Source organism: Natrix helvetica (assembly GCF_964273705.1).
Source record: "Natrix helvetica genome assembly, chromosome: 1".
Lineage (NCBI taxonomy): Eukaryota > Metazoa > Chordata > Lepidosauria > Squamata > Natricidae > Natrix > Natrix helvetica.
In genome coordinates, this window is record NC_138548.1 from 251875597 (window position 1) to 251894767 (window position 19171).

The 19171-nt window shown below is 39.0% G+C and overlaps 2 protein-coding genes across 2 annotated transcripts; both read left to right on the forward strand.

Moving 5' to 3' along the window:
* Positions 1-6881: 6881 nt before the first annotated feature.
* LOC309397368 (olfactory receptor 2D2-like) lies at positions 6882-7829 on the forward strand (the record flags this gene model as incomplete). The annotated part of the gene is made up of 1 exon (XM_081963340.1): positions 6882-7829. One exon carries the CDS (start codon positions 6882-6884, stop codon positions 7827-7829), a length of 948 nt encoding a protein of 315 aa, XP_081819466.1.
* Positions 7830-17771: 9942 nt separating this feature from the next.
* On the forward strand, positions 17772-18845 carry LOC309397440 (olfactory receptor 2D2-like; the record flags this gene model as incomplete). The annotated part of the gene is made up of 1 exon (XM_081963467.1): positions 17772-18845. The coding sequence occupies one exon, from the start codon at positions 17772-17774 to the stop codon at positions 18843-18845; it is 1074 nt and encodes a 357-aa protein (XP_081819593.1).
* Positions 18846-19171: the final 326 nt, after the last annotated feature.

The window sequence follows — 19171 nt, forward strand, 5'->3', positions numbered from 1 at the left end:
GAAAACAGTTTTACCCCCGTCCTCCAGAAGGTGGAAAATCATTTGGCCAGTGTGCACATGAATACTGGAGCTGAGGGCTGCCATGCCAGCAAATGTGGCTCCGCATGTCACCCATGGCACATGTGCCATAGGATCGCCATCATGGTTATAGGCTTTTGATTTGTTTTGGGTGCTTTTATTTAAGGTTAAGATAAGTTGGGACATCAGAGGTAGAAAAAAAACATGTTGAAGTTATTGGGAACTGGTGGAAATGGCAATATAATAGTTGTTATGATTAACAATACTAGGCTAACAATACTATTTGTGAAGGATGGGAAGTTTCCCCCCCCACCTTCAATGAACGTGGTGCGGATCGCAGCCCTTCCGAGAAGCATATCTCTTAATGAGCAATAAACAAAACCCGAGAACATGTTCTAATGAAAACAAACTTTAATATGAAATAAAAATAAATCCTTACAATCTAGACCTTACATTTTGGCAAGAGCAATTATCGCCCACCTCCTCCGGTAGGCAAACGAAGATCAGAAGGAAAGTACAAGAATGTGTGAAGAATGTGTGACGCATTATGAAGCATGCGCAGTAAATCATTGTCAGATAAGAAAAACATTTCTACAGTATAACTCAGAATATAAGCTCAATTGACAAACAAATTAACGTAGTGACACTTTTAATAGTATTTTTTATTAAAAGTAGCAGTTTAAAAAGATGAAAAGTAATGTATGATCTTTTTAATTATTAAGACATTAGCCAATTTCATTTGTATGTCCAATATAGCATTTTTTTAGGTATCATTCTTGCAGATTGTCTATCTGCAATGACAGACACTTTTACAGTTCTTTTACTTCTGGCTTCATTGTTTACAAATATATTTCAATGTGTCCAATTTTAAAACATTTTGCTAGATTCTGTATTAGTAAGTCAAGTGTTCTTCTGATTTAATTATAATCTTTTCTTTTTCCAGGTAACTCCTAGTTCCATCCTAAAGGTTTCATCCTATCATTTTTTTAAGAGAATTGAAATAAAAACATTTTTTTCCAGAATAGCATTCTTATAATTAATTCCAAAATATTAAAATATTAAAATATTAAAAGATCAAATCCACTTTGATCTTTAGTCCATTTTTAACTTTCCAAAATCAGAGTTTTAAACACCAATTAGTTGTTTATTCCAAAAAATAAAAGAAAATAAAAACATTTTTTGTACTTAAAACTTACTTCACTAAGTATTGAAGGAAACTCACCTGGTGCTGTAAAACTTGTTGATCAAAAAGTTACTAATATCTGAAACACAATTAACAAGCAATTTTCAAAAATAATTAGAATAGAATAGAATAACAGAGTTGGAAGAGACCTTGGAGGTCTTCTAGTCCAACCCCCTGCTTAGGCAGGAAACCCTACACCACTTCAGACAAATGGTTATCCAAAATCTTCTTAAAAGCTGTCTATTTACAGGGTCTTCATTCCATCACAATTGTAGGCTCGTCTTTAATAGAACCATTTCCAGTTTGCCATTTCTTCCCTAGATGTCAATTAAAAATCCTTCTAAGGAAGGTATCTGTTGAAACAAATCATATCAACAAGATTAGGCAAAACATTATATTATAAAAGTGCCCTTTTCAAGAATTCCTGCGAAAAGATTCCAAGAGGACCTTTATATAAATGGCAGCCTATTTCTAATTTTATGTACAATAACAATATACCTCCAAAACATGGAAATGATTCAGAAAAGTAGCCTCCTGAGCACGTTTTTGATAAGCAATTTACATTAGACCGTCAAAATCCACATACTATGTCAACCAACGTCTATAGAGTTCAAAATAGCTTGTCATCATTATTAGCTGTGGATATGAGTCAAAGGTAGAACGAAGTTCATGCTTCTTTGTTCTTATAGTCCCCAAGAGATGCTTTGGTCCTTCAGCTCATGACAAAGGTATATGTACACTTTGGGACTTCCCAACTAGCACTTTCATCTTATAATGGGCTGTGTCTGACACCTTGGGACTTCATGCTAAATGATCACTCCATTTTTATTTGATATTTGAAAGATCAAATACTTTTGGCATTGATATCATTCCATCTCTGGATCTCATGAAGTCTGTATACCTGGAAAACCAAAATAAAGCAAGTAAATTCATATTTGGGCTCAGTATGTTTTGTGTATTAATTTTCTTTAGGCATTGTTTGACCATTGGATTATCTCAGTAATAGTTCAGACAATAAGTATTATTTAATGGATTCCCTTTACTGTAATAGGATTGTATGTCTTGATTGTGTGAATTTAAACATGTTTTTACCAAGAATGAAGGAATTTGATTCTATTAATCATAAAGCAAAGGTGAATAGCTTAAGATTTCTGATAAACCCTAAAATCCTTTAAAAAATATCATCAATCTGTATATTTTAAGTGTCAGCAGGAAGAAAATATTTTATATATAAGAGTAATCATATTAACTGGATGTAAATATCTTAAAACCAATTCGTTTTTGTCCTGGTATGCCATTAAACGTTCTTAAAAGTTCTTCTGTGCTTTTTCTAAAAAGCAGTTCGTTATTGCTATAAAATATACAGATTCTTCCTCAAATGCTATTTCATTTATTTCTCCCAGTGAATTCTAAGAAATTGGTTATTATATTTGGGAAGTGGAAAATAGAACAGATAGTAATTTTTACACATCAGGCATTATCTGATTCATTCATTGGCATATTTGACCCATCAACATGAAGATCAAATTCATATGTAATTTTCTAATAGAAGCAGACTTACAATTTGCAGCTGAAATAGGAGTGGGTGCCACTATACCTTATGAAAAGACATCTGCACAAGGGGATTACAATTCTTCTGTCTATGATCAGAGCTTGTTTTAAGAGCCAAAGAAAAGCATGCAACTCCTTGAGATTCTCAACTCTCATTTTGAAATCATTTTGTGTCTGGAGGGATTGGGGAATAGTTTGCATGGCCACAATGTTTGCTTCAGAAAATCAAAAGGTGACTGTGTAGATGTTCAGATCTTTCAGTGTTCAGTAAATTTCTGACCCCCAGAATCAAACACGGTTTGCATCTCGTGCCATATTGTGTTATTATTCTTCCAGCAACTGGTGGCTCATATAAATCTAAGAGATTTGCAAAATGCAGATTTTGCATTGCGACCAATAAAAACCATATCAATATGATCTGTGCTATTTAATAGCACTATAAAAGTTTTCTTGGATTTTTTTTTAATCTCTCTTTTTCTCTCTCGGAAAAAGTAATCTATGTCTAAACTTAGCATTTGTTTGAATACATATTGGTCTAAACTAGATATTGATTTAAATCCTGTAAATGAAATAATCAAAGTTACTTCAATGATAGTAGAGATAAAATTTGTATTAAAATTTGGCAGAGATGTGATCCGAGAAAAAGAGAACCAAACCTTATTCCTACATTCCATAGTAGCTCCTGTTATCTGTAAAGGGAAGAAATGCAATGAATAACACAAAAACAATAAATTTCTCCTTCTGAACTAGCAACTGTGGAGAGGAAGTACAAAGAAAAGAAAGACAAGAAGTAATTCTATTCACAAAGCAATAAGTTTGTCCGTTTTCCCTATCCAGGACAGAAATCTAGGAATTATGGTGCATACGGTTATAATGAAATAAACAATTCTAGAAATTAAAAAGAAAGAATTTTAAAATACAGTTGAACATTAGATCTTTATATCAAACTAATTGGAGTTGTATTTTGATAACCTGTGCTTTTTCTGATCACCCAATCTCAAAAAGGATATGGCAGAAAGTGGAAGAAAAGACACTCAAAGCAAAGTGAAAATAGTGTTGTTGTTGTTGTTGTTGTTGTTGTTGTTGTTGTTGTTGTTGTTGTTATTATTATTATTATTATTATTATTATTATTATTATTATTATTATTATTATTATTACCATTATTCTTTAGGTGATAAGATAGGAGGTAATTTTGTTCTCAATGTGGAGAAAATAGCTAGAAGCCAGTTTGTCTTCTTCTACATGGTAGACTTTAAAACTTCCCTATGATATCCATGAACAGGACGTTCAAGATAAATAAAAGAATAACTTCACACCATGCATCCTAATATATTACTTTTTCCTAATGAGCTTCCCTCTGCCCTCTCAGCATGGCCAGGGATGATTAGACTTGATATGCTTGGGATGATTAGACTTGATATCCTACCCTTTAGAAGATAGGGATGGTTGCTTTAAGGTAGAGACCATAATCTTTCATTGAAGATAACATTTTTGATTCCCCCAGGATGAGTGAGAGTGAAAAGGCACTTAGATGGCTTCAATGGATAAAGGAGGATTCGAATCTGAGTCCTGTCCTGAGAACCTGAGTCCTACTCCAGCACTTTAACATCATATCACAATAGCTCTTATATTAACTTAGGAGAAATTTCCTGACAGTTAGAACAATTAATTAGTGGAATGGCTTGCCTCTAGAAATAGTAGGTGCTCCAACATGGAAGTCTTTAAAAAGGACAACTATCTGTCTGAAATGGTATAGGGTTTTCTTCTTCAGCAGGGGGTTGGAGTAGAAGATCTCCAAGGTCTCTTCCAACTCTGTTATCTGTTGTTCTCTGATATTATCAGAATTAAGTCTTACCATATTCAATGGGATTTCCTTCCAAATGCATATCGGTCTACATGCCATGTTAAGAATTCACTGTTATAACCAGTGGCAAGATGTATATAAAGAGTATATAGAGTGTATAGAGGCTAATTACTCAGTTGTGGAAGGCAGGGGAAAGATTACTGCCTTTGTTCCATGATTGGATTTTACTAAGACATCTAAGAGACCTTTGTGGTTTTGACACGTAGGCAGATCTTTGGTCTGTTCTAGAAAGGATGTGATCATTTCCTATACTTTACCTGTCATTGCCTCACTTCTAGAATTGAGTGGTACAGGTAAATGTCTGGATGTTCCATTTTCCATCAGCTCAAGTCAGCATAACCAGACATGCTGGGGGCAGTGTGCAAATATAATCCTCATATATATCAGATTGGATTTCTGTGGTGTAGATCTTCAAGAAGAGAGCCATGGAAGTCTCTAGGATGGAGAGGAAAATCTCTCTCTTTTGGTCTGAATTTATAAATGACTTTCTAAATATATAAATGAATTTATATAAATATAAAATGGCTTCCCTCTCCCACAGTTGGCTGTTCTCAGAATGTAACAAACCTTTCCATTGTGCAACTTATTTCAAGGCAAAGTAGCTCATCCTTTGCTATTGCAATTCAAAATAATTGCTAGGATAGCTCTCCATTTTCTGCTTCCATGCATAGAGTACCAGACATGCGAGAAGCAATAAGCAGAATATGTAAAGAGGGAATTTGTAAAAGAGCTCCTGCAAAACAAGAGAGCCCACATTGTTTATTTTGCTAATGCATGGAGATCAGATCCTTATTTGGATTTAGAAATTGTTGTACCCCTATTTTACATATATCTCACCAAAAGTGCTTGTTAAGAATTAGAAGGTAATAGATAAATTAACTTCAAGCATGAGTAGGCAACTGAGTCACTTGCTTTACATTGATATACAACTGTACCAATAACTTTGCCCTTGCAGTTCTGGGCTTATATTATAAACAAAGGCACTGCTTGTTGCAATCCCCTGCAGCACCTTTAGATGTCTCTCTGATTATGTGGTTTTTGTACAAAAAAAAAAGGGGGGGGTGAAGAAGAGGGAAGAAATTGTTTGTCTGCAGCTGTTTCCTTAAATAAAACTTGTTGCTTGGATTGTGAGAGAAATCAATAAAATCAAGCAATTGCCCAGCCAATGTTTCCGGTTGTGCAAAGATGGCATGTATCCAAACTGATAGGGAGAAGCTGGCTTGTAAACTGTAAAATTGTGGACAGAATTACACCTGGAAGGCAGGAGGCAGAATTTCCTCCATATTACACCACTGTTATGCCAGATCTTGTATGTTTAGTATAAACAAACTATCATGGTGAGGATGAACCTGTTTTTTTGGGGGAAAGTCTGTCTATTTTTCTTTCTGTAAGCCAGGGAGTTGTGACTTATTTCAGAGACACACCAGGCAGCTACCATTCTATGCAATTGTGCTCAGAAAAAGAACATTATATTTAAGGCAGAGCTTTCCGACTTAGGCAGCTTTCAACCAGCTGGACTGCAATTCCCAGAATTCTTAGCAAAGCTGGCTAGGAAATTCTGAGAGTTGAAGTCCACCTATCTTAACGTTAGCTTTATTCCCTTTTTAAAGATCAGCATAGGTACATGTCTAAACATTCATGCTTATCATGGCCATGCTGCTATCTGAGTGTTTTGGGGACAGGAACAGAAAAATAAATTAAGGTATACACAGGCTAACAAGCGAATTACCATGTTTTCCCCAAAATAAGACAGGGTCTTATTTTCTTTTGACCCCTTAAATAAGCACTTGGTCTTATTTTCGGGGAGGTGTTATTATTTTTGAGGTGCAGGAGGCAGCGAGCGTGGTCACCTCATGGCTGCTGCTGTGTTGCAATATTATCGGGGAGGACTTATTTTGGGGGGAAGACTTATTTTAGCGCATGTGCTCAAAAGCCCGATTGGGCTTATTATCTGGGGAGATCTTATTTTCAGAGAAACAGGGTAACTAAAAACTGGTAAAGAGGCACAATCACCTCTTTATCCGTGGTGACTGGAAAACAAACAATAGCATATTATACATTAACTTCAAGAGATTCAGTGTGGGAGGTAACTATTTGTCAGGAGATTCTTGACATTGACTCTGGAGTCACTAATTTGGACAAAACACTGTGCAAGCAGTACCAATGTACAAAATGAGTGAATATAGGGGGAAGTGATATGATTTCCCTCTAACTCTTCTTCTTCCTGTTTCAGTTCTGCAGGGTTTGCCTGGCTGGCACACGTGATGGAGCGGTGCAATCAGAGCTCCGTGGCTGAGTTCGTCCTCCTGGGCCTGGCAGAGGGGGACATGACCGAAACTATGCTTTTTGTTCTCTTTTTGGTCATATACTTAGTTACCCTACTAGGGAACTGCACAATGGTGATGTTAATTGGGGTTGAACATCGTTTACACACGCCAATGTATTTCTTCCTCCTCCATTTGTCCCTACTGGACCTTTGCTATTCCTCAGTGACCATCCCACAGATGTTGGCACATCTTCTCTCTAGGCATAAAGCCATATCCTTTGTCCGGTGTGCCTTCCAGATGTATATTTTCCTGGTGTTTGGTATGGCAGAATGTGTGCTGTTGGGTCTCATGGCCTATGACCGCTACGTGGCAATTTGCCACCCCTTACACTATACCACCATCATGAACTGGCACTTCTGTAGCTGTACCGCAGGAGCTGCTTGGTTGAGTGGCTTCCTCAATTCCCTCATTGTCAATGCTTTTGCTCTGCGCATGCCGTACTGTACCCAGAATCGCATCAATCAGTTCTTCTGTGAGGTACCGGCTGTGATCAAGCTGGCATCTACTGACTCCTCAGAGGCAGAGATAGTTGTGTTTGTCTTTGGCTCCATTCTGCTGCTGGTGCCTTTCATCCTCATCGGTGCCTCCTATGCTCGCATTGGGATTGCGATCTTGCGCATTCGCTCAGCTGAGGGCCAACGCCGTGCTTTCTCGACCTGTGGTTCTCATCTCCTGGTGGTGAGCCTTTTCTATGGCACAGCACTCTTTGCCTACATGAGGCCCAGCTCGGTCAGTTCTGCCACAGGCCAGGATAAGGCTGTGTCTGTATTCTACACGGTGGTCACCCCCATGATGAATCCCCTCATCTACAGCCTTAGAAACAAGGAGGTGAAGGGTGCTCTGAGAAAATTATTAAGCAAGAAAACGGCTCCTCCAAACACCTGACTCTGGTGCTGTCTCCAGCTCTGTTCAGAAACGGAGGCTGAGAATAAGCATCATATCTATAGTTTTAATTCCTCCCATCTAGAACCTGTAAGTTATGATGTATACTGAGCTGGCTCATGAAATGGCCCATATGGAAATAAAAAACACATATTTGTTACATATTGAGACTAGAGCAATAGGCTCCACCTAGGTCCTCCATTCTGGCAGGAAAATACTCAAAGCTGATTGGCTGAGCCATCTGACAACTCCCTATAAAAGGGCTAGTTGTCAGACAAACCAGCGCTGGATTTGTACATAGTTATTGAATAAAGAGCTGTTGTTATCACTGAAGCCTAAGTTCTGTCTCATCCATTCACATCCATCCCTATCTAACAATTTTTAAAATACATGGTTTCTTTTGTTTTAAATGTTTTTCATTTAAACATAATCCATATTTTTGATGAAGTTTTGGCAGAGTAGTTTTACCATAGTTATCCACAGCAGTTTATTTTGAACTGTGATGGCACAGTGATTAGAATGCAGTACTGCAGGCTACTTCTGCTGACTGCCAGCTGCCTGCAATTTGGCAGTTCAAATCTCACCAGGCTCAAGGTTGACTCAGCCTTCCATCTACCTTCTCAAATTTAGGCTGATCCCTCAAGTTTTTTTTATAATAGAAGCAGGGGAAAAAAACATTTGCCTTCCTGAGCTTGAATAGCAAGTGATATCTAGGTCAATATAGGCAATGGCCCAGCAATTTCCTTCCCTGCCCTGCATCTAAGACCAATAAGCAATTTTAAGGAAAGCAAAGGAGACAGTGTGTCACCCGGATTTGTTCAAAAGAAGGTGAAAATAGGTATGATTGGTGTTAGGAATGTAAGCTAACAGTTGGGTTAGCAATATATAAACCAGAATGGTAGCACTGTAGCTTTAAGTACTGCTGTAATGTGCTTGGTTGCTGTTACCTCAAGCAGCCATAAGAGGGAGCCAGAATGACTGTTAGCTCTCTGTTAGACGCTGATCAGTGTATTGTGAGGTACTGTTTTTTTGCTACTGTTAGCTGCTTTGTGTGCTAAACCACTTATTTGATACTGGACTGTTCCAGTGTTCAAAGGATCATTCCTTAACTGAGAACATTGATAACTGACTGACTGAGCCGTGTATGACTTGGACTGTAATTTGACCTCTGAATACCTATATATTTCCACATAGTAAACTACTCTATTTTATCCTATTCGGTGTCCCTGTATGCTGGTTTGTGCGTGTTCTTCCATACCACTCTCATTACGCTTCTCTGCACACTCGCTCTCCTAACGGGGAGCTTACTTATTTAACAATTGGTCCTGTTAGTAATTAATTTGTTGGGAAGAAATGTTTAATTCAGAAACCCTGAAAAAATTGCTTGGCCATTCTAGAGCAAGTGTCTCTTTTGTTGCCTTTATATAAATATTTAAGGATATACAAGAGTCCTACTGCAGTAGGATCAGCCGCACTATTTAAAGCATCACAGAGAACTTCTAATTTGTCCAGGTGTTTCCCACACAAAATCAGTCTTGTTCCTCCTGTATTAAATACTTGTGCACATTCTGAAAGATAAACCAAAGGATGATTCAATTAATTGGGATTACCATATAATAGAATATACCTGTTCTCATTCATTCCACCCTAATGACAGAAAAAAAATCTTCCCACATTCAGGATAAACAATCCTTCCACATGCAATTGTTTATATTTCATCTACTGATATTGTGGATGCTTAAACAAATGTATAATCCAGACATTGCCTGAACAAGCATATTTTGTACCTTCTTTTGCTTACAAATGTATTCTACGAAGTCTTGAGCATAGAACTGAGGGCAAAAACTAGAACCCAGAACCACTGCAGTTGGGTTATAGTTCTGAAAACACAAGAAAGTTATGATGTTTTCATTGAGCAGATCCTTTGCATGAGAGAGGTATGCAAAAAATTAAGTGACATCATCAGAAATTATGAACCCTGATATGCTGCTTAGTAAGGAGCCTGAGGTTATAGGAGCTAAATATCCATTTATCTCAGTTAACGATACATCCAGCCATATCCAGCAAAGACAGGAGCCAGTTGCATGTCTATGCTAGGTGAGGTAACAAGTTACTTATATTCCCATTAAATATAAAAATATAGAGATACCAGAGCAGAATTTTTGCTCTGTCTCTGTTTACTTGACATCTTCCACACAGGATGTGGTGAAAAAGATTTATGTTCCTCTGTTGCCAGCTTGGAAATGAATTGCTGGAAATATATTTCCTAGAAAAGGTCTCTCCACACCACCTTGGGAAGACAAGACTGGGAAGCCAACATTTCCATGCATTTGAGTAATGTATATCAGTAGCAAGCGTCCCCAAAGGGGAATGAGCTGATGATGGCTGCAGTGATTGTCCACTTGTGATTGAAAGAAAGGATTCCATCCCTGGAAATCCTCACAAGAAATAGCCTAGGATAAACAGAGCATGCTCAGTAGCTCCAGAATGAAATGCCACATGGAAGAGAAAACCCAAAAAAGATATTGTCTAGCAGGAAAAGAGAGAAAACGGCAGCTTTGGAAAGAATGAAGAGTTTTCTGGGCAAAACCCAGAGTAAAATCATTAATTGAATCAAACTTTAACTTGATTTATTCGGTTTACATAACACAGGGTTAAAAATTAAGCAACACAATTATAATTCTCTATGTGAAAATAAGCACAAAATACAGTATTTAAAACAGATTCTCCCTTTCATAAAACCTGTTAGATCGGGTAATGAAAGGCACAAAAGGCTAGCGATAACAACAGCTCTCTATTGGTATAAGGACAGGCATCCACTGAATGCATGGTCGGGCAGCTCCCTTTTTAAAGGGGAGCTGTCCAGCGCTCCAGCCAATCAGGGGCCTCTCTGTTCCCATACAAAAGAGAGGACCTGAGTGGAAACTACTATTGTCTTGCTGTAACACCAGGGGGGAGGGAGTATCTAACAAAACCTACCACAGTCTTCTTGTAGGAAAGCACTATATATAGGGGGAACCTGGCAGCACAGTTAAGCAATTTGATAGAATAGCCTAGGATAGCTGCCTATAATTTGCAAATGATCTCATCCTTTTTATCAAGAGATTTCTTAGATCTTCCATTCTCCAACCTGGTCTAGCTCCAGTAAAAGAGTTCTGCAAAGTCCACTTGCAATCTGTCTGTCTCTCTGTCTGTCTGTCTGTCTGTCTGTCTGCCCTCTCTCTCTCTCTCTCCTCACACACACGGAGAGAGAGAGAGAGTACAAGAAATAGAATAGCTAAAATTCCCTACCAAAAAAGACAACAAATTAAAGTCACACAGAAGGTCCATCATACTTGCCAGAGAGATTTATTTTTCTTTTCAAAACATACTTACTCAGAGGTCAGTTAGCAGGACAATTAGCAATATATTACACATTCTGACTATTTATTCAGCATCTGTCAGTGCATATGGAGATTTTCAAAACTGCACAAACCCTATTTTTTTCTGCAGTGCAACCCATTCTTATAAGATTTTATCTTGTAAAAAGACTATGACACAAATCCATTTAAATCCACGTTGCATTCATTTCCTGATTGCTTGCTTTATATTATAAACAGCTTACATGTAGTAGTCCACTCATTTATTGCAATGCAAAGGAGAAAAAAACCACTTATGTATTTCCTCTTATAATGATAAAAGGCCAAAAAGCAATTACTACAGACATTAATCCCATTTGATATCCAACTACAGTTCTGCAATAAAGGTAATAAATTACTTGGAAGCAAGCAGTCAGCCCACCGATAAGGTGGTGTCTCCTGCCAACTGGTTTATTCCAGAAGTTTAATTAAACTCGTAGATGTTTTTGGAAAGGAAAAGCAGCCCACAAACTGTAGCGATTGTGCAAGTTAAACTATGGATATTTTTTCCAAACTGCAGTGGCAGAGTTAGCTCTTACACCTTTTAGGTTAAGGTGACCAGATTTTAACATTGGTAAAGCGGGACACCATTGACTGGGGGGGACTCTTGATTAAAAATTTGGTCTATATCCTTGCACCCCTAACCCTTTAGGGGAAAAAAACCCAGGGGTCTTCAAACTTGACAGCTTTAAGACTTGTGGACTTCAACTCCTGTGGCAGCGGCGCCTCCCCCTCCGCTCGGAGCACCTGAGCTGGGCCCCGTGTTACCCCTGCTGCCTCCTCCTCTGCCGTGCTTTTAAGAAGCCATGAGGTGTTTTTTTTCCTGCTCCCGCCCCCTCTGCCACCTTCCTACTGGCTCCCGTGGCATCATGGCTCCTCAAAAGCACGGCGGAGGAGGAGGGGGCAGGGGTAACTCGGGGCCCAGCTCAGGTGCTCGGAGTGGAAGGGGAGGCGCCAATGCCATGGGCAGGGGCACCAGCGGGAGCTTTGACTGGGCATGGCCAGCGCAAACTACCGTCAGCCGCCTTGCGCTCATCAAAACAAGTCTGGGGAGGTCCTTTGTGGGCGGCCAGTTCTAGCCGCCTGCAAATGACCTCCCCAGCTTCCAGAGCCTGTGACAGTAGAAATCACTGCACGGCAGTTGCAAACTGCTGTGTGATGTTTTCTTGCCACATGCACGGCCGCACACCTTACCCAAAATTGGGACTTTTTAAAAATGCCGCGGGACGCGGGACAAATTATTAAAAATCGGGACTGTCCCGCCAAAAGCGGGACGTCTGGTCACCTTATTTTAGGTGCAAATGACAAAAAAGAAATTGAGTAGTTGATTTCAGCCAATTTCTGTTTGGGAAGGAAAAAATCATTTCAAAATCAAAATCCATCTGTATCAGCAGTATTATAGAAAAATCTCAAAGGGAGTTTTTTCCCCCAAGCTTGATGATATGGAGGACTGCAACGCCCTGGAAAGAAATTTGCACAAGGACAGAGAAAACATTCTCACACATTTCTTGGTGGCCAACTGACTGAATGAGCACAGTACCATCACCTGTGAGAGTTTAATTTTGATTTTAGATAATTTCTAAAGTAACTTTTCTTTCATCAAACTGAATGAGATCTAATAGAAGTGAAGGCAGAATTTCTATTCTAATCATCCCATAGTATGGAGCACAAAGAATGCAGCTTATAAATCCACAATTGGTTGTATGGACTGTTTTCACAGAAATAACATCTGGAACACTTCATCAATGCAAAGGAGAAGGACATTCAGTATCCCAACTCAAAATGTAGATGGGTCCAAAAGAAGCAGAGTCAGAAAAAATGGTGCCCTGAAATATTGATTATCTACTTGTTAGTCTCAGTAGAATAAACCTATTCAGTGTCACTAATTTAATTCAAGGGTCACTAAATAACTATTATTGAAGTGAAATGCAACAATATTTTTTTATGAAGTTCAACTGTTCCAGAATTGGATTCTTTGGTTGGAATCCATTGATGGCAAACCAGAGGTTTGTATTAACCCCCCTCCCTTCCTTAAAAAAAAAAAACACCAACGTAATCTTGTTCAAATTCAGATCAGCTGAGAAGGCAGAGCTGAAATTGCCCTGCTTGAGAATTCTGTAAGTGTTTCAACATAACTGGAAGGTACCAAGTAGGAAATGCTTGACCTTGATATTTTATCACAACTTTTATCAATGGAGAAGGTTGTTTTGAGAGATGAAACGTTCTCCTTTATTGGAAGTCCCATAGACTGAGAAACTCCATAGACGCTTTTGCAGGATTCTTTAAGTGTAAACCCTATACTCCGGTGCACTCTATTTTTCCAACCTATTATTGAACAGGAATTCTAGTAGGCACCTTTTTTCATTTTGCCATTTTATAGGCTTTTGGTTTGTTTTGGGTGCTTTTATGTAAGGTTAAGATAAGTTGGGACATCAGAGGTAGAAAAAAATGCTGAAGGTATCTGGAATTGGTGGAAATGGTAATATAGTAGTGGTTATGACTAACAATACTAGGCTAACAATACTTTTAATAGTATTTTTATTAAAAGTAACAGTTTAAAAAGATGAAAACTAAAAAAATATGTAAAATGAAAAATAGAAAGAAAAATAGAGAACAATGACTATATAAGATTACAGTAAAGAAAAAGAAACGAAGTATATAAATAAAAGATTGTCTCCTTCATCATAAGTATAAACGCTTTTAATAACATATCACCTTTTCGTAAAATAAAACTAATGATATCTTCTTTCCATAACTTATCTCTTGTCTATAAACAAATCCTTACAATGTTGCCTTTTAGTCCTGATGTCAGCAAATGTCTATTAAGGATTACCAAACCTTGATCAAATAAGACAATATTATATATCTTCCTTTTAACAATCTTGGTCTTTAGTCCTTTCAAGTAATGTTCTAAAAATTGATTTCATTTATCTTTGTCTGTTCTCACAAAACTCTTCATAGTATTAACAGCCTCTTTGTAAGCCCACTATAGAAAAGTTTTCCAAGTCATTCTTTTGGTTATTGTTTGTATGACCTTTTTAATTATTAAGGCATTAGCCAATTTCATTTATATGTCCAAACAGCATCTTTTTGGGTATCATTCTTGCAGGCTGCCTATCTGCAATGACAGACACTTTTATAGTTCACTTCTGGATTCATTGTTGACAAATATCTTTCAATCTGTCCAAAAATTTACTTTGCCAAAGAATGAAGGAAACTCATCTGTTGCTGTAAAACTTGTTGATCAAAAAGTTACTAATATCTGAATCAAAATTAACAAGCAATTTCCAAAAACAATTAGAATAGGAAGTATGCAAACCTATTATACTTTTGAAAGTGCCAATCATGGTTTGAACAAAAAGATGGCTATTCCTTCATCTCCTGTAGCTTGTCAGAGACTGCTATCTTGAGGCCTCTTTCTCTAGAGAAACTGTGTTGTTGTTAGTTGTGAAGTTGTGTCCAGCCCATCGTGACCCCACATTCCTCCACACCTTCCTGTCCTCTACCATCCCTCAGAGTCCATTTAAGCTCACACCAACTGCTTCGGTAACTTGACCTAGCCACCTCATTCTCTGTTGTCCCCTTCTTCTTTTGCCTTCAATCCTTCCCAGCATTAGGCTTCTTCTCCAGTGAGTCCTTCCTTCTCATGGTGGCCAAAGTATTTGGGTTTCATCTTCAGGATCTGGCCTTCTAAAGAGCAGTCAGGGTTGATCTCCTCTAGGACTGACTGGTGTGATTGCCTTGCAGTCCAAGGGACTCGCCGGAATCTTCTCCAGGACCATAGTTCAAAGGCCTCAATTCTTTAGTGCTCAGCCTTTCTTATGGTCCAACGTTCACAGCCATCCATTGCAACTGGGAAAACCATAGCCTTCAGGATATGCACTTTTATTGGCAGGGTGATGTATCTGCTTTTTAGTATGCTGCCTAGATTTGCCATAGCTTTTCTCCCCAAGAGCAAGCATCTTTTAATTACTTGGCTGCAGCCCCAATCTACGGTGATCTTGGAGCCCAGGAAAATAAAATCGGTCACTACCTCCATTTCTTCCCCATCTATTCATCAGGAATTGAAAGAGCGGGATACCACAATCTTAGTTTTCTTAATGTTGAGTTTCAAGCCCACTTTTGCACTCTCCTTCTTCACCCGCATCAAGAGGCTCTTTAGTTCCTCATCACTTTCTTCCATTAGAGTGGTATCATCTGTATATCTGAGGTTGTTGATATTTCTCCCAGCAATCTTAATTCCAACTTGTGATTCATCTAGTTCAATAGGCAGGGTGACAGTATACAGCCTTGCCAGACTCCTTTCCCAATTTTGAATCAATCAGTGGTTCCATGTCAAGTTCTCACTGTTGCTTCTTGACTCGCATATAGGTTTCTCAAGAGACAAATAAGATGTTCTGGTACTCCCATCTCTTTAAGAACTTACCATAATTTATTGTGATCTACACAATCAAAGGCTTTCGCATAGTCAATGAAGCAGAAGTAAATGTTTTTCTGGAACTCTCTAGCTTTCTCCATGATCCAGCGCATGTTGGCAATTTGATTTCTAGTTCCTCTGCCTCTTCAAAATCCTGCCTGTACTTCTGGTAGTTCTCGATCCAGATACTGCTAGAGCCTAGCTTGTAGGATTTTGAGCATAACTTTACTAGCATGTGAAATGAGTGCAATGGTGTGATAGTTTGAACATTCTTTGGTATTGCCTTTCTTTGGAATTGAAATGTAAACTGACGTTTTCCAATCCTGTGGCCACTGTTGAGTTTTCCAAATTTGCTGGCAAACTGAGTGTAGCACTTTTACTGCATCATCTTTTAAGATTTTGAATAGCTCAGCTAGAATACTGTCACCTCCACTAGCTTTGATGTTGCCCAGATTTCCTACGGCCCATTTGACTTCACATTCCAGGATGTCTGGTTTGAGGTCAGTGACCATCCCATTGTGGCTATCAGGGTTGTTAAGCTCATTCTTGTATAGCTCTTCTGTGTAATTTTGCCACCTCTTCTTAACCTCTTCTGCCTCTGTTAGGTCCCTGCCATTTTTGGTCCTTCATCACACCCATCTTTGCATGAAACGTTCCCATCATATCTCCACTTTTCTTGAAGAGATCTCTGGTCCTCCCTATTCTATTGTTTTCTTCTATTTGTTTGCACTATTCATTTAAGAAGGTATTCTTATCTCTTCTAGCTATTCTCTGGAATTCTGCATTCAATTGTGTGTATCTTTCTCTTTCTCCTTTGCTTTTTGCTGGCATGGAGAGGAAAATCTCTCTCTTTTGGTCTGAATTTATTCTAAGCCATTAAACAAAATGGCTTCCCTCTCCCACAGTTGGCTCTTTTCAGGTTGTAACAAACTTTCCCATTGTGCATCTTATTTCAAGGCAAAGTAGATCATCCTTTGCTATTGCATTTACAAAATAATTGCTAGGACAGCTCTCCATTTTCCTCATCCATGCAGAGAGTACCGAATATGTGAGTAGCAATAAGCAAAATGTGTAAAGAGGCGATTTGTAAAAGATCTGAAAATCAAGAGAGCCCACATTGTTTATTTTGCTAATACATGGATTTCAGATCCTTATTTGGATTTAGAAATGGTTCTATTTTAGATATATGTCACCAGATATACCAAGAGTGCTTGTTTAGAACTAGAAGATAAATAAACTTCAAGCAAGAGTAGGCAATTGATTGACTGAGTTTATATTATAAAGCAAAAGCATTGCTTGTTGAAATACACTGAAGCACCTTTAGATGTCTCTCTGCTTATGTGGTTTTTGTGGGAAAATAAGCGGGGGGGGGGGGGGAGGGAAGAAATTGTTTGTCTGCAGATGTTTCCTTAAATAAGCTATCCTGTTGCTTAGATTGTGAGAGAAATCAATAACAGCAAGCAATTGCCCAGCCAATGTTTCCGATTACAAAGTGATTGTGCAAAGATGGCACATATCCAGACTGATAGGGAGAAGCTGGCTTGTAAACTGTAAAGTTGTGGACAGAATTACACCTGGAAGGCAGGAGGCAGAATTTCCTCCATATTACACCACTGTTATGCCAGTTCTTGTATGTTTAGTATAAACAAAATATCATGGTGAGGATGAGCCTGCTTTGTCGGGGAAAGGTCTATTTTTCTTTCTCTAAGTCAAGGAGTTATGACTTATTTCAGAGAGATACCAGGCAGTTACCATTCTATGCAATTGTACTCAGAAAGAAAGAAAAGTATATTTAAGGCAGAGCATCCCAACCTAGGTACCTTTAGCCAGCTGGACTGCAATTCCCAGAATTCTTGGCAAAGCTGGCTAGGAAATTCTGAGAGTTGAAGTCCACCTATCTTAAAGTGACTATGTTTTCTTTGAAGTTCCTATGTGTGGGAGCTAACCATTTATTAGGAGATGCCTGACACACATTCTAGTCATCCCTGGACAAAACACTGTCCAAATAGGTGACCTAACCAATGTACCAATGTACAAAATGAGTGAATATAGGGGGAAGTGATATGATTTCCCTCTAACTCTTCTTCTTCCTGTTTCAGTTCTGCAGGGTTTGCCTGGCTGGCACACGTGATGGAGCGGTGCAATCAGAGCTCCGTGGCTGAGTTCGTCCTCCTGGGCCTGGCAGAGGGGGACATGACCGAAACTATGCTTTTTGTTCTCTTTTTGGTCATATACTTAGTTACCCTACTAGGGAACTGCACAATGGTGATGTTAATTGGGGTTGAACATCGTTTACAAACGCCAATGTATTTCTTCCTCCTCCATTTGTCCCTACTGGACCTTTGCTATTCCTCAGTGACCATCCCACAGATGTTGGCACATCTTCTCTCTAGGCATAAAGCCATATCCTTTGTCCGGTGTGCCTTCCAGATGTATATTTTCCTGGTGTTTGGTATGGCAGAATGTGTGCTGTTGGGTCTCATGGCCTATGACCGCTACGTGGCAATTTGCCACCCCTTACACTATACCACCATCATGAACTGGCACTTCTGTAGCTGTACCGCAGGAGCTGCTTGGTTGAGTGGCTTCCTCAATTCCCTCATTGTCAATGCTTTTGCTCTGCGCATGCCGTACTGTACCCAGAATCGCATCAATCAGTTCTTCTGTGAGGTACCGGCTGTGATCAAGCTGGCATCTACTGACTCCTCAGAGGCAGAGATAGTTGTGTTTGTCTTTGGCTCCATTCTGCTGCTGGTGCCTTTCCTCCTCATCGGTGCCTCCTATGCTCGCATTGGGATTGCGATCTTGTGCATTCGCTCAGCTGAGGGCCAACGCCGTGCTGTCTCGACCTGTGGTTCTCATCTCCTGGTGGTGAGCCTTTTCTACGGCACAGCACCCTTTGCCTACATGAGGCCCAGCTCGGTCAGTTCTGCCACAGGCCAGGATAAGGCTGTGTCTGTATTCTACACGGTGGTCACCCCCATGATGAATCCCCTCATCTACAGCCTTAGAAACAAGGAGGTGAAGGGTGCTCTGAGAAAATTATTAAGCAAGAAAACGGCTCCTGACTCTGGTGCTGTCTCCAGCTCTGTTCAGAAACGGAGGCTGAGAATAAGCATCATATCTATAGTGAGCCAGGAAAAGGGAACATTTGATTGGCAAAGGAAAGCATCTTTGAAAGTTCTTGTAAAGATTCCTCTTTAGCCTTTTATACATATTTAGAAATCCAGACCAAGCATTACTGGATCTCCACAGAGGCTTACTAGTCAATTTATTAATACTGTATTTACTGGAAAGAAAGATTAGATCTTCTTTCTTCCCAGAAAAGTTGTCTGCAAAATTAGACAATTGTCTTAGATTTGCTGAGAAAAGGGCACCAGCAAAAGCAGATGAGTTTTCCCTATCTAAATTTCCCTTTTTAAAGGAGAATTCAAGACAGGTTTCCCCTTGGCCAAATATATTTTCTTCTTATTCAATCCTTCCCCATGGACTTTGTGAAACAATTTGTCCTGTTTCAATAGCATCTAAAT